The sequence below is a fragment of the Homalodisca vitripennis genome, chromosome 1, assembly GCF_021130785.1.
Source record: "Homalodisca vitripennis isolate AUS2020 chromosome 1, UT_GWSS_2.1, whole genome shotgun sequence".
In the NCBI taxonomy this organism is placed as follows: Eukaryota; Metazoa; Arthropoda; class Insecta; order Hemiptera; family Cicadellidae; genus Homalodisca; species Homalodisca vitripennis.
In genome coordinates, this window is record NC_060207.1 from 72,948,500 (window position 1) to 72,964,756 (window position 16,257).

The 16,257-nt window shown below is 38.5% G+C and overlaps 1 protein-coding gene across 2 annotated transcripts in view; it reads right to left on the bottom strand.

Annotated features, from left to right (window-relative positions):
• LOC124364512 (roquin-1) overlaps nt 1-16,257 on the bottom strand; it is a 76,715-nt gene that overhangs the window by 43,918 nt on the left and 16,540 nt on the right. For both annotated transcript variants that reach the window (XM_046820068.1, XM_046820059.1), the window contains exons 3-4: nt 15,058-15,244; nt 170-394 (exon numbers count right to left, since the gene is read on the bottom strand). In XM_046820068.1, the coding sequence (XP_046676024.1) occupies nt 170-394; nt 15,058-15,244 (412 nt within the window). The remainder of the gene's footprint in view (nt 1-169; nt 395-15,057; nt 15,245-16,257) is intronic.

Here is a 16,257-nt window from a genome sequence, read left to right on the forward strand (position 1 = left end):
CAAATATTTTAATAAATAAAATCTCTTAATTTAGAATCTTAAGTATGAACTTTACACTATAGTAAAATGTAGTACGGACTAACTGTTCTACGGTAAATTTCTCATTGTATAAGATTCAAACAAAAAAGGGGCTGAAGCTATAGTCAAAATTGAATCCAACAATACTGACCTGGTCCCAAAAATTGACAACCGCGTGCACGCACTGCTGCCCACAGGTTGGCCGACAGCTGCTGCGGGTTTTGGTGCTGCAAAATCAGTTCGGTAACTGTTCTCTCGCCCAGGGAACGTGCGGCACGCATCGCACGGGACCTCCCCTCTTCCTCCATTAATTGGCAGTTGATCAGTGTTACCAACTTGCGCTGCATAGGCCGAGACAACACTCCAGTCCCACTGCCTATAACACACCAATAAGGGATTGGTGTTGTAGGGTTAAAAATAACTTTTTTAAATCTGAAAATTGTTATAATGAATCTGAGTACAGATAAATTCTGTGTAGGATAATTTGCGTCCAAGATTGTCCAGCTACATATGGAAAAATTAGGAATATAGTCAATTTTAACTCATATTTTGCCTCAGTGGAATCGCGGCTGGTAGATGCCCTGAATCCTGTGGGGCTGAGTATAAATAAACTTCTATTTGATTTGATTCATCAAAATAAATCTTAAATGAAAATTGGAAATCACTCTGGGTAAGGGAAACCCAAAATAAATTTACACAGAGGACAAATCTTTGGTCTGATTGGTTTTTAACAATCAAAACATTGACAAATATAACATTTTTAATTACCAGTTTTATATTTTTATACAAAATGAAATAATTATACTGAATTATGCATTGCCTGTTCAGCTTACAGCCAAAGATATAAATCCAAACACAACTGTTTGGTTACATTAACTTCTCTGCTGTAATCAAAATGCTAGTATCTAAAAATAAAAAAAGGAAATTCAGAAAGATGAGCAAGAATGTTTTGACTGACAAGGTAACAATTAACAGACCTTGTTGAGCTACTATTCAAATTGAAACTAACAATAAACATTTCTTAAAAAATGATTAAACATATGTAATTCATATGTAAACAATAAAAGAAATAAAAAATAATTGTAATTGAAATAAAGTACTTGGCCTTTTTATTGGAAGTAGTGGGAAGATTTCCAAAATCTGGCACTAATTTCATTTAAAAAGTAAAATTCCCTTAAAGTGATAATATTCATAAACCAACACAACAAACTCATTTTTTTCCAATTGAAATGCGTTGTGTGATGAAATTAACTGTTTCTTTATTATTATGGCTAACAAATATTATATCATACTAATTATTTGATGATATTGCATATATTGGCAAAAACTGGGACATTACAATTTTAAATTGTATACAGGATGAGGCAGACCACCCGTCCACGATCTATGGCATCTGAACCAGGAAATCTACCTTCTTCGTTTTAATGAAAACCCCCATATCTTGGCTCCAAAGAATTCAGGACAATGACTTTGAACACCCAAAAATACCCCAAAATGGCAACACTTTTGAGGGGTAGGAGTATTTTTTTAGGATTTTCAAATGTAAATGTAGGTTGAGATATACCTCATTTTAAAGGTATCTTTCTATTCACTGATCATTGTGAATACAAAAGTTTTAATTTATTTTGCTTCTTGTATACAGAGAGGTCCAAAATGTCAAAGATTTACCACTTCATTTACTGTTACCTTATTAAAAATTTTAGCAAATCCAATTATTATCCAAGGTTACCAAAGAAGTACTCTTTCTAAAAATATGTTATCATTCATCACTTTTCAGCACATTTGCAATTTGTTTAAATTTAAGATATTTCAAACGCATAAAACCTAAAAAATTCAAATACCAAACTATGACTTTCATTACACCTATCAATAGTTAGTTCTCTTAAAAACTGAAAAAAGTTTTCTTTAAAGTTTGACTTCATCTTGGATGGTTGAGAACGAAGCCGGTTCCTCAAAAGGGAACTTGGTTGTTGTCGGGGCCTCAGAGCAAGGGAAAACTCATTCCGTACCAGCCCAAAAACAACAAACCCCAAGCTATGTAGGTGTGAAGAGGCTGCGATCGCAGCTGACACCTGAAGAACAAGCAAAGGGAGGGGAGAAAAGAAGGAAGGGGCATGATGGAGGTGTCACTAAGAAGACACCCGAAACATATGCCGAAAAGATCTCTGTGGAGAAGCTGGCTATTGTCCGGTTCGAACACCCAGAAGTGAAACTATCGATGGAAGAAGCCAACAACCTGAAGAAAGTGCTGGGCAAACGCACCTTTAAGGGCAAAAACGTTAGGATGTCCAGCTGTCATGTTGAAGGTGGAGCGATAGTGGTCGGCTGTGTAAACACAGAAACTAAGGTGTGGCTGGAGAAGCAGGTCCAGGAGCTGAGTCCTTCGAAGGAGTTCAGCTGAAAATGGGCCCAGCTAAAAGCCTGGTAAAGATTTTCAAAGTGTCAACTTTTATCCCAAAGGACATCGAGGTGGACAGCAAGCAAGAGCTGTTCGAAGCCCTCAAAAACCAAAATGACCTTGACACGGATCAATGGACTGCTGTTGGAGGGAAATCTAGCACCAACGGCGAATTCCTGGTCCTTCATGTGGACGTAGACTCCCTGAAGAAGCTGAAGACTCTGGCGATGCGCCCATTTTTGGGCAGCGACAGGATCACCTTCAAGCTGCAGGGAGGTAACGACCAATAGAGGATGACAGCGGTGCTCCAGATAAATCTACACCACAGCAGAGCAGCTACGGCAACACTCTGCCAGAAGATCCTGGCTGACGACATAGGCGTGGTCCTGATCCAAGAACCATGGACCGTTGGCAGCCGTGTGATGGGGATGAGCACCGCTAAAGGTAATTTGATATACGATTCTGGCAGTAACAACCCTAGAGCATGTATATATGTCAGTAACAAAATCAAATCACTAAAAATGGCACAAATGTGTTCTAGAGACACAGCCGTGACAGAGGTTCACTTGCAGACAGGTGATGGCAATATCAGAATCCTGTTTGCAGCGGTTTTCCTCCCATACGATTCTCCAGAACCACCGCCAACTGCGGAGATGAGGCGGATTGTGGAGTTCGGAACCCTTACACGGAGGCACCTGATTGTCGGTTGTGATGCGAATGCCCACCACACCGCTTGGGGGAGCAGCAACATCAACAATCGGGGTGAGTGCCTCTTGAATTTCATAGTAGAATCTAACTTAGTTATTATGAATAAAGGCCGTAAACCAACTTTTGTACAAAGAAGAGGTACAGGGGTAAGAGATAGGTCTTAGATATAACTCTGACTAGCAACTATATTGCAACTAAAGTTTTAAACTGGAGTGTGCTAGATGAAGCATCTGCTTCAGATCATAGGTATATCTCCTTTGACATGAGGTCGTATAAAATAAATGAGACCTATAGAAACCCAAAGAAAACAGATTGGGTAGCTTTCAATGCAGAGCTAAAAAGCAATCTAGTAAGGGAAAATGGGTATCAGGGGCAAGAGGTCGAGGACATGGCGAACTCTGCAAAACGCCATGATAGAATCGTACCACAAAGCCTGCTCCGTGATGGAAAAAAACTCAAGGAAAAAAGCATGTTGGTGGAACCAGCGGCTGGAAACCTTGAGGAAAAACCTTCGCAGAGCATATAATACATGCAAACGTGCAGGGAACTGGGATAGGTACTCTGCTGCCCTAACAGAGTACAATAAAGAGGTGAGAAGAGCTAAGAGAAACTCGTGGAGAGAATTTTGTCAGAGTATTGATAAGGCTCCTGACTGTGCAAAACTCCAAAAAGTCCTAGCTCAAAGCCCCATAAATGTGGTGGGTACTATACTTAGTTAGGGAAGACGGGACTCACGCCAAGGATCCTGAGGAGACTCTTCAGTGTTTACTGAATACACACTTCCCAGGATCTTTTCAAACCAGTGAAACAGTTGTTAGTGAATGGCGGCGAGAACCTAGAGATAGCTCGGCTAAGGAGGACTGGAACTGTGCAAAGACTGTTATCAAGTACCTAGGGATAAAACGGGCCCTGGAGTCTTTTAAGCAGTTCAAATCACCAGGTACCGATGGCATTTTTCCTGCTTTACTGCAGGAAAGTGGGGACTTGGTGATACCTCTGCTTCTATGACTGTTTAGAACTAGTCTAGCGACAGAAGTCATACCCTCATCCTGGAGGACCTCTAGGGTTATTTTTTTTACCCGAAGCCAGGTAAACCCTCCTATGAGGTTGCAAAGGCTTATAGACCAATAAGCCTAACATCCTTCTTCATCAAGACCATGGAGAAGGTTCTGGATAGGCATTTAAGGGACACAGTCCTCATCAACCGTCCCTTACATCCAAATCAACATGCCTATCAGAAAGGTAAATCATGTGAAACAGCCCTACACTGTCTGGTTGGCAAGACTGAGCAAGCTATTGAACAAAAGGAAATAGCTTTAGCAGTATTCCTGGATATAGAAGGAGCTTTTGATAATACGAGTACTCACTCTATAGTGTCTAAGCTTACATCCAGGGGTACGGAGAATACAATACAATACAATAATTCTTTATTTACAGTATCATCAAGATACGTAAATGGTGTCAATAACATTAATTTTGATAGTGAACACAGTTGTAAATTATTTTAATTCATGAATTTTGCATTTCGTCCCTTCATTGTTGTGCAGCCTCAAAAAATTCTTTCATTAGAATAGAGAGGTCTTGACTTGAGCCAGTTGAGAAGTCCTGCTGCCAGTGATTTCCTTTCCGAGAGCTTTTAAAGATGTGGGTAGAGCGTTGTACAGCTTACATCCGATGTATGATGGTTTTCTCTGGAACTGGGCAGTACGATGGGATGGCAGAACGTAGTTGGTGGGCATTTCGGGTGTTGTGGGTGTGGATATTTTCCCCTCTTGGTTAAGTCGCATTTAAGTGTCTCTAGTATGACAGTTTTTATGTAAAGGGCTACAACAGTGAGAATTCCTAGAGATTCAAATGCCTCCCTTACAGCTGTCCAGTGGTTGCAAGTTGGCCAAGGCACGTATGGCTTTCTTCTGTAGTAACAGAATCCGATTTAGGTTGCCTTCTGAAGTCCCCCCCCCCAGACCCGTTATGCCATAGCGGATATGTGATTCCATCATCGAATAGTAGGCTGATTTTGCAGCTATCAATCCACCTACCCAGTGTATTCTCTTGATTACATAGACTCCGGAACTGAGTTTTCTGCAGAGGCTATCTATGTGGCTAGTCCATGTGAGGCCGTCATCAAGTGTCACACCTAATAATTTTGTTTCTTCCTCTGAAGTAACACCTGGTAAGTTCAATGCTGGCTCTGCAAGTCGACTGAAGTTTATGTGAACTGTCTTTGAAGCATTTAACACCAGATCATTATGGTTTGTGTAGTTAATTACTTTTTCAAGTGTGGATAGAGAGTCATGGAAAAGCCCTTGTGCACTGTCATTTTTCAGAAGGACTGTAGTGTCGTCAGCATACATTACACATTTTGAGTTACTGTTAGTTTTTATGATATCTGGCAAATCATTCACAAACAAGATAAATAAAAACTGGGCCCAGGACGGATCCTTGCGGGACTCCTCTTGTAACTGGCTGGGGGTTAGACTTACATATATACTTTGTTCCTTTTAAACATTTTTTGGACTTCAACTATCTGTGTGGCGCCCTTTGAGGTAACTGGAAAACCATGCATTTTTCTTTGTCTTTTACTCCTAAAACTTCAAGTTTTTTTAATATTTGTTCATGACCCAGACAATCAAAAGCCTTGCTGTAGTCAAGAAGGATCGCTGAGACATGTTTGCGGGCGTCCAACTGATCAATGACGAATTCAATAATACTTGTGAGAGCACTAGCAGTGGATTTTCCTTTCAGGAACCCATGTTGATCTTCGCTCAAGAGTTGTTCATGTTTAAGATAGGATAGTAGTTGGGTTAAGACAATCTTCTCAATGATTTTAGAAAAAGGTGAGATCAGGTGATATAGGCCCGAAAGTTTTTTATTTCAGTGAGTAACCCTTTTTTATGTAAAGGGTAGATTTTTGAGACTTTAAGAGCAGTTGGAAATAGGCTGTAAGCAAAAGATTTATTGATTATGCTTGCAATAGGAACGGCAAGTTGTTGAGCGCAGTGCTTAACCATTTTTGCTGGTACCTCGTCAATCCCAAAAGAGAGCTTGGGCTTCAAGGAAGCTATTGCATCTTTGACATCTTTGGAAGAAACAGTCTAAATCTAAAAGGGGTGGAGTGGTTTGATTGAGGGTCGTTGAGTACTGTCAGGTATATTATGTTGAGGTCTCTGTTTTAAGGTTTCTCCAGCTATTTGAGAGAAATATTTGTTAAACTCATTGGCTATGATTTCAGGATCCTTTTCTAGTTTACCGTCTAGCAGGATTTCAAGTTTGTGATCTCGATGCTGTTTGCTGTGTCTCTCTGCATTTAATTACTTGCCATATAGCTCTTGGTTTATTTTGTGCTTGGGTTATATGTTGAGAGGTGGCACTGCGTTTTATTGCCCTAAGCCTCAAATCATTATACCTTCTTTTTCTGGACCATCAATTCTTTAACTTTTTGATCACCACTGGTTTGGTACTGGTGCATAGCCGAAAGGTATTCAGATCTGTAACCGATCAGCAAGTTGATCACAAAATAAATCTAGGGTTAGTTTCTCCCTTTAGATCTTGATTTTTTCAAAGGGCATGTGCCATCAAGAGCTCTTCTTACTGTTTGATAGAAAATTGTGGTATGCTTGATCTGCGTTTAATGCCAGGTGAACGTCTTGCCAGTTTTCTTCGTTTAAGAGGTCTTTTAAGGAGTCCAGGTTTTTGTTGCAAAAGTTTCTTCTGTATGTTTGAATTTGCTTCTGTTTTCTTTTTGTGTCAGTGTCAATTTTACACAAACTTGTCCAGTGTGGTCTGACATGCCAGCTTCAAAAACTTTAAATTCAATATGATTCTCTTGAATATTGGTGCATATCATATCAATTGAAGTAGCCGTAGCTGTAGTAATGCGGGTTGCTGGGTAGAGGTAGGTAACCTTCTAATATTATGTGAGGAGAGTTCATTTTCGAGTATTTTATTTCCTGCTGAGTCCTTGAGTCTGTCTATGTTTACATCACCCATTAAAAGTATTGGCCTCTCTTTAGTGTGTGTGTGCTTCTAGAATATTGCCAATAGTTTGTATAGCTGCCTCAACTTGTCCTCTAGGGGAACGGTACATTCCTAGAATGTAGAGGACTTTGTTTTTTGTTTTTTTTTTCGCCATGGCTGCTTCACATGTAAATTGTTGTGCACAATTGAGAGATGTCGATAGCGCTTGCCTTGATACTCTCTGAATCTTTGGTGTATATGGCAACTCCTCCAAGTTTTGTGGCTGTCTCTACTGTAGTCAGTCAGCAGAGTATATCCAGGGATTCGTGTGTTGCTAAGATTTTCGTGGTTTAATCCGTGTTCAGTAAGAATCAATATGGATGGTGAGATAAAAGTTAGAAAGTGATTTAATCTGTCAACTTTCTTTGCAAGCCCTCTTATATTCTGAATGTATCACACTCAGTTTTGGTTTGGGACATGAGATGTTTGATAAAAGTGACTGTTGCAAGGACCTCAAGGTTTGGTATTTCTTCAATTTGGAATTGATGAATGTCATGGACTTGTATGTTTTTTTTGTCTGCTTTCTGACCTCTCTCGAAGCACTAAAAAATTATCTAGTTGACCTGATTTGATGTTTTCCTCAACATTGCAACAATTCAGTTCTTCACTTGGCTGTCTCTGGTGGATAGATGCAGGCCCTGTTAGGGTATTATGAGGCAAAATGGTACAAGGAAGTTACAGTAGAAAGTGGTCTTTCTTCATCTTCAGAATCTGCTTTACTAAAAAAAGTTCTTTGAATGGAGCCAATTAGTTTTGCACTGTATTTCTGAGTTTCTCTCTAAAAATTTCTCGTAAGTGTCCCCTTGCTCCAGTAGTTTGGCTGTACAAGGAGGCTTTTTGTTGCTAATAGTATTTTTTATGTTTCTGTCCTTCTTTTATAGTCAATATTGTTCCTTCAGAGTGAATGTCTGGCCCTGTGCACTTGTGCTACAAACTTGCAATTTATTTATGTTCCCCTTGTGATGGTCGACTGTAGAGTGAAAATATTTGCTTTCAGGAAGCTGTGTGATCTGAGTTTGTCGACCTAACCCACATTCCACTTTCATTTAGACTAAGTCGGTCAGTTTCTCCTTCTTTTCCTGACAGATGGACTTCTTGTGATTGAGAAGTGATATCAGGTAACTTCACAGGGTACAAGGAGTTTTTCTTTCATTTTTTTTTTGACTTGCATTGAAACACTAAACACATTTTTTGAATGACCAAGATCAGGTCTCCTTCCGAAAGTTTTTGTTTGAGTTGCTGGATTTATTGAGTTCACCTGATTTTCCTCCAGTGGATTTTGATGTTTTTATTTTCTGAAGGCTTTGTACCTCCATCTCCAAGACTGTGATTTTCTGTTCCATTGCTGAGTAGTTCTTCTTCAACATACCCATCTCGATTATTAGTGAAGTTTGTGTTACAGGAGAATTAGAGTATTTTTCGGTTTGGACTTCTACACTTTTAAATGTTTTGTCTCCTATATGGGTGGCTTCTTGTTGCCTAGATAAAACTTTTTTAAGTGAAAATATTTTATTTTCTTGCTCTTTAATTTTAAATTCGTACTCATTTAACTGAAAAACTTGTTTTTTGTCGTATCTTCAAAATTTGCTGAATTTCTAGAATATGCTCCCTGTCCTTAATTCGTTGTAATTCCATTTCAGCCAGTTGTTGTTGGAGTTGTTCGGTTCTTCGGATATATGTTTCTTCACAGCTCAGTAGGTCTTCAATTTTGGCTTCCATGTTGATTACCTGGGCCATTAACTTGTTTTTTTCTTCTTTTGAGGCTTTTATTTTCCTCTAAAAGCACCGAACCGCAATCTTTGCTGCCATGATCAGGCTATCTTCATTGTTTTTTGGATCATTTGCAAGTAGACTTTGTTCAAGTTCCTGAATGGAGTTAGTTGGTAGATCTGTTTCATTTTCCAACGTGTGTTTGATTTTTCAGTAAGGATGAAGTGGCATTTGTAGGTTCCAGAAATTTTATGTCATGAGTGGTGTCTAATTCAAAAATTTTGTCTGTTTCTGTCCCAGTTTGAGCCAGGCCCTCTTGATCTGATAAAAATATTTTTTGGCCAACCTTACACTCTAAACATTGCCAATTTTCAACTTCATGAGAGTTCCATTTTTTTAAATTTCTGTCTATAATGTCAGAAAACTGTTGTTAGATGGATAAACAACATGCTTAAGAGCAGAAGAGCACAGGCGTCTCTGTGCGGAGTCACAAGAGAGGTCAAAACGCAGCGAGGATGTCCACAAGGAGGTGTATTATCACCAAGCCTGTGGAACATAGTTGTGGATGACTTACTCTGGACTCTGAATGAACAGGGTATGTATGCTCAAGGCTATGCAGATGATGTTGTCATACTCATAAGAGGCAAGCATATGGTTACGTGTCTGGAAATGATGCAGAGAGCACTGGCCATTGTGGAGCGATGGTGTGACAAAGAAGGACTTGCAGTGAATCCTTCGAAGACCGTCATGATACCATTTATAAGTAGAAGGAAACTGGAAATCACACAGCCAGTCCTATGTGGGGGCCAGATACAGATAAGCAGGGAGTTCAAATATCTAGGATTCAAACTAGATGATAAACTCACCTGGAATAGTTATCTGGAATACATAATCAGCCGATCTCAGACTACATTGATGATGGTGAGACGTGCGGTAGGATGCACATGGGGGCTTAGACCCGACATGTCACATTGGCTGTACACCAGAGTCATCAGGCCAATGATGGTGTATGGATCAGTGGTATGGTGGCCAAAAATCCAACAGGTGACTGCCGCAAAAAACCTGTCAAAGGTACAGCGGTTGGCATGCTTCGGGACAATGGGCGCCATGAGAGGAACACCAACCGCTGCTATGGAAGTAGTGCTAAACCTCCCACCCCTAGACATATTCGTCATAGGAGAGGCTAGGATGGCTGCCTACAGACTGAAGTGCAATGGGAACTGGTATCATCACCATGCTAGTAAGCACTCCAAGATCGTTGACATTCTCAAACTGGATATTCTAGAAATGATGTCTGACAGAATGGCAAAGGTTACGGACTGGGAAAAACCATTTCAAGTCAACATTGTTGAAAGGAAGGAATGGTCAAAAGGTGAGCCTGACTACATGAAGAAGGCTCTAACTTGGTACACGGATGGGTCAAAAACTCTGAAGGATACTGGGGCAGGGGTCTGGAGAGCCAGACCTAGGGTTAACTTAAGCTTTAGCCTAGGTAAACTGGCAACTGTCTTTCAGGCTGAAGTTACAGCCCTTGCAGAATGTGCAAGAGTTAATGTGGAAAGGGGCTACAAAGGCAAAACACCATCTACATTAACTCGGACAGCAGGGCTGCTCTGCAGGCCTTGGCCAACCATGACTGTAATTCGAAGACAGTCTGGGACTGCCATAAGGTCATGAAATTGCTGGCAAAAACCAATAAAGTTATTCTAACTTGGGTGCCTGGACATAGAGGAATCACAGGAAATGAAGGGGCAGATAGTTGCGCTAACTTGGGAGCCAACTGTCCTCTTACCGGTCCTGAACCAACGTGTGGGGTCTCATATAACTTAGCACGTAGATCAGTTACCAAGTGGATGGCTAACAAACACCTACAACATTGGAGAAATACTGAGGGGAATGTACAAGCAAAACGGATGCTCAAGGGACCATCAAGGAACATTGCAGCAGATGCCCTTAGAATGAGTAGAACGGAGATCCGAAAGGTGACTGGTTTTATTACAGGTCATTGGATATTCCGAAGTCACCTGAACAGAATAGGTATTCCAGTTCAGGAAACACTGTGCAGGAAATGTGGCGAGGCTGACGAAACAGCCAAGCACGTCATATTTGAATGTCCGGCATTACAGAGCAAACGCTCAAGATCCCTAGGTGTTCTTATGCATACGGAAGAGGGGTTGGAACAGGAAAGCATTGTTCAGAAGATCTCATGGTTTTGTAAAGGCCTGGGATTTGATACAGCTTAAACCTAGGAGAGGGTGCACAATAAGCCGGATGGCTGAGAGGCAACTGCCAGGCCTAGGAAACCTGGCCCTCTGTTACAGAAAAAAAAAAAAAACGACTTTCATTACACCTATCAATAGTTAGTTTTCTTAAAAACTTAAATAATTTTTCTTTAAAGTTTGACTTCATCTTGGATGGTTGAGAAACAGCACCAAAAATACTAATGAGGAAGTTGCTGTTCATATTATCGTTCATATGTCCTTAGAAAAAAGGAGCCAACAATTTAGATATCAATACTACCCCACCAAGTATTGAGGGTCCGGTACCTTTGGTTGCCGACCTTTCACATCCAACAGTTGTTCTCAAAAGCCCAAAACCTCAGGTTGTGACAGTTGACTTCTCCATTACTTCAGAAGGTTGCTTTGTCACAGCATAAAACCTTGCCATAAAAATGATAAAAATATTCGTCTTAGTGCATTTTATCATGGACCCACAAACAAGAGTTCATTCTTAGAAGGTAGTCATCTCCATGCAGTTCTTGATGTAGTTAAATCCGGTATGAGTGCATTTTATTTTCCTTAAGAATCCTGAGTACTGATCGTTGGCAAATTTATGCATCCGTAGCCTCTCTTCTAGATGAGTCATGTGGATTGAGCGGAACCGCGGCCAAAACAAAAGTCTGGTGCCTTATCATTCTTTACTGGCTTAGTGAGTTGTTTTCCTTTGTTGTGTAATAAAAGTCATACCTTGCTATTTCAATATTTTAGGTTTTAAGTTTTGAAATATCCTAAATTTGATCTACTTAACAAAATTGGAAGTATGCTGAAAAGTGGCAAATGTAACGTGCATGTGTGTGTGTGTGTGTAGAAGCGAAATAATATTAAAATCTTTTTTTCCAAAATGATCAGAGAAAAAAGAAATGTAGTATGTCTTGACCTTCCGTTACGTTAGGAAATCTTTAAAAAAAATTACTTCCACCCCCCTCCAAAGTGCCATTTTGGGTACTTTTTATGTTTAAAATTATTTTCCTGAATTCTTTGGTGTTGAAATATGGGGATTTATGTTATAACGAAGAAGATAGGTTTCTCAGTTCAGCCACTATACATCACAGAAGGGTTGTCTGTCTCAACCTGTATTAAGATATATAAAAAAGATTTTTTTAATTGTAGTTAAGGAGAGCAAAAAGAATGCCAAAATGATAGTTTCATTAAAAAAATGTGCACAATAAATAAAAAGCCAAACTATTATAAAATCAAAATTGGGTGTAAATAATAAGAAACAGGGGCAAATCATACTAGATTTCTATAATATCGAAATTTAGAATCTCAGAGGTTTAGTTGAATATTTAATTCAAACTTTATTAATTTTGTTCACTTACTTTAAGTTCCACAAGTAAAATGACAACAGTCTTCAATTTATAGTCAATTTAACTGTGAAACCACTTTGTATATATTTGAATATGTGACTGTTGAGAAAAAAAATATAAAAAATTATTCTAATATTAAAAAAAGAACAATAAATCACGTGGCTGTGGATGTTCAATCATGCTTTTGAAAGCTTTTTGTACAGTTATTAGTCTACATTTAACTTTGATTCACACTAAAATATTTCAACGAGGTATTCCAAATTAGCTTAGTCTAAGTTATTCCAATTTATAAAAACTGTTCAAAAACTGGTATCTCTATCAATGATCCTATTTCTTTTCTCAGTTATATGTCAAAAATTTAAAAAGAGTACTTAATAATAAATAGATTTTATTACTTCTTAGAAACTAAAATTTATAATCTAATAAACAGTATGGTTTAAGGAGAAATAAAAGCTCTTAGGGAGTATTTAATGGAACATCAGTCTGGGAAGGATTGCAGTTTACTGCTGGTATCTTCTATGATCTGTCGGATTTGAAATGTGTTGATAGGTTCTTACTAGATAAGATTCATGAAATAGGTTTAACCCTTATAACGTCAGTATATCTTTTCACAACTTCCAGTAAATGGCAAAATATAAAAAAAAAAAATTTTTAACGTGTAAAGTTCATTTTTATTTTTACTTTCTATAATTATGGTAAGCATAAAAAAGTAAAAATTTTAAAATTATCTTGTACGTACATATACTTATGGGACATTAAATTATAGATATAAATAAAGTCAAAATAAAAGGCACAAAAAATTTTATTAGCTAAACTATAAACATTACCAGACAATTATATAAATATAATTAAAATAAATTATATTTATAATAAATTATATATAATAAAATTAAAAATAAATAAAAACCATATAAACAGAAAACACGACGAAGGAAACCAACTCAGCGATGGTTAGACACGCACTACCTGAAGCCAAACTGCAAACAAAAGCGTGCGCGCTGTACGGCATCTGTGCCGTGTGGCGGGGAGAGTGTCTAGACACCGCGTCTATTGTTTCAAACAATGTAACGCGACAGCTATATTTTGACGCTTGACATAGGTCAATAACCCACACACATGGTTGACGCATACCGTTAGTGACATTGATCGGATTTAAAAGGAACTTAAATTTGCTATAGACGCAGTTTTGTGTCGATGCGCCATACCGCGTTTTTGCCGTTTGGAGATAGTTTGTCTATGCGCAATACGGCGTCTGTGACGTTATGAGGGTTAAGAGACAAGACTTTCAGTTATTATTTTAGGTTTAGTTACTTACAACCAATTTTGACAAAACCATAACATCCGTCTATAACACACAATTTGTATTTTTTTTTATATAGTTTGTGCAATAAAGATACTTTAAATTAATTATTTTAATAATAATAAAAAAGTTGCATACAGTTAAAAAATTATGGCTCAGAGTGACCATGTTCAAGGATACAAAATACACCAATGAAACATGTTTGATGCTAACAAATTTACAAGGACTTTTTACTGTTGTGTCTTTTCAACATTAGTTTCTATTATAACTCTTGCATCTAATGCAAAAATGCATCCAATAATCTGAACCAAAGATGGTATTAACCCTTTTTAAATCGTATACTCCAGTTAAGACTGCACACATTTGAATCTAGTCAGAATTGATTTATAGAAATTTGCAGACCTTTATTGTTATCTTCCAAGAGAATTGAATGTGTTTTAATATTTTTAGTACCCTTTTCAATACCTTGAATACATTAAGTAGAATCTCACATTTTCGAAATCTAACGAAAATGTACAATTTCATGTTAACCCATTGCGGATCACTGACGAGCTGGGCTCGTCACGCAGCGGCCGGGCCTAACGGCACGGTGACAAGCTGAGGTCGCAAAAGCAGTCTGCTTTTAAATTTCCCTCCAAATAGTTCTGTTAATGTCTGATAGATCGGGCGATCGTCTTCACTTGTCTACTAAGAGTGTTTAACAACTGTCTACGTTTAGAATTTTCAAAAGTTTTATAAATATCCTACAGATCGCAGTTGTATGTCGAAGTTGAAAAATCATTCATATGAGTTTACTCTCTGCTTTTTAGCGCTTCTGACTGGGTGTTTTCCTCAGTTGTTATTATAATACTTTTGAGGTTAGTAACACAACTAAACGACGCAGACGTACATGTTGGTGGGTTTAGTCTAGACAATGGCCCGGATGTTGCAATCGATTCGCCCGATCTGCTTTATTTAGAGTATGATTCAGACATCATCCCTGCCACGCTGTAACCTTGCTCGCGTGTTATCGTTCCTACATCACGGAAACCCCAGCAGGCCCATGTTCCATCTGAACGAATACCTTCGCAGCTGAATTTTCTAGTATACAATAGCGAGCGATACAATGTGTCGCACCATTGCTGTTCGTGCGGCTGCTGACCGTGAATTAATTCGCGCCCGCTGGTGCCCGCGCGCCAAAACAATACAATCCGCAATGGGTTAATGAATTGTAAAATTTCATTTTAATGAATTGTACTATTTCATTTTAATGAATTGTACTATTTCATTTTAATGAATGGAACAGGACATAAACTTAGTAAATAGATAGTGAATGTTTACCGGAGGAGAAGGGCTTCAGGTAGAGCGCAAGTTCCTCGATACATTTCTTGGCCTGTAAATAACTGTGGGTGTCGTCCTTGCCAAGGTGGCTGGGTGGAGGACTCTCGCAGTTGGTCACCGAGGAGCCGACCAGTTGCAGCAGCGCCGTGTTTACTGGCAACTTCTCTAGTTCCGTTGTGATAGGTGTCTGCAGACAATTGAAAAGGATAATTATAATCCATATAGACAGGTCAAGAGAAAAGTAACATAACATAATAGAACTTTTCTCCCTAATATAATTTGTTTAAGCTTTTTACTTAATAAAATGTTCAGGCACTATCAAATCACAGTCCATAATGAGTTTAACCAAAATATATTACTTAAAATCAGTTAATATCTGAGGTGTTACAATATGAGACATAATTTTAGTAATAGGTTGTATTTTAAATAATACACATTTTGTTAAATGTGTAGAAACTGTTAAACGCAGTGAGTAAATCATGCAATCATACTCAAAGACTAAGTTGTTGAAATATGATGTTACTGCACCCTTATCACATTATACATAAATCAGTACCTAACAGTGACTGGAATAATATTGCTGTGGGCAGATATCACATAATACGCACATATTCATGCTGCTAGGTGTGTATAGCACAACTCACTGCTGGTTCAGTGACGACTGTGATGTTGACCTGTTTATTTGCAGTAATTGTTTTGCTAGTGCTATTTTTTATGTCATGTGATTTTTTTTTTAAGTGAACAACTTGCAACAATGGAATTTTGTTTTCTACTTAATAAAAATGCTGTTCAAACTGCTTTAATGTTAAACAGTTCACCAAGACGACGCTACAGGAAAACTAAAGTGTACAAGTGCTTTGCTGGATTTAAAAATGGCAACATGTTGATTGATGGCAAACCTGGATGGCCATCAGCTGCCCACATAGACAAAAATGTTGATAAAATTTGAGAGCTTGTGCTCACAGACCGTCAACAGACGATTGATCAAATGTCAGAGATTAGTGGGTTATCTTGGAGCTTGGCTTAGCAAATTTTAATGGAAGATTTTAATCAAAAGTATTGCTGCCAGTTTTACTCCTCAGATTCTGACTGACTGTGTTCGACAACAACTGAACTGGCAATAAGTTGCGCTACACACACCTCGCGGCAGGAATGCGTGCATACTATACGATATCTGCCCTCAGCAAATGTTATTCCAGT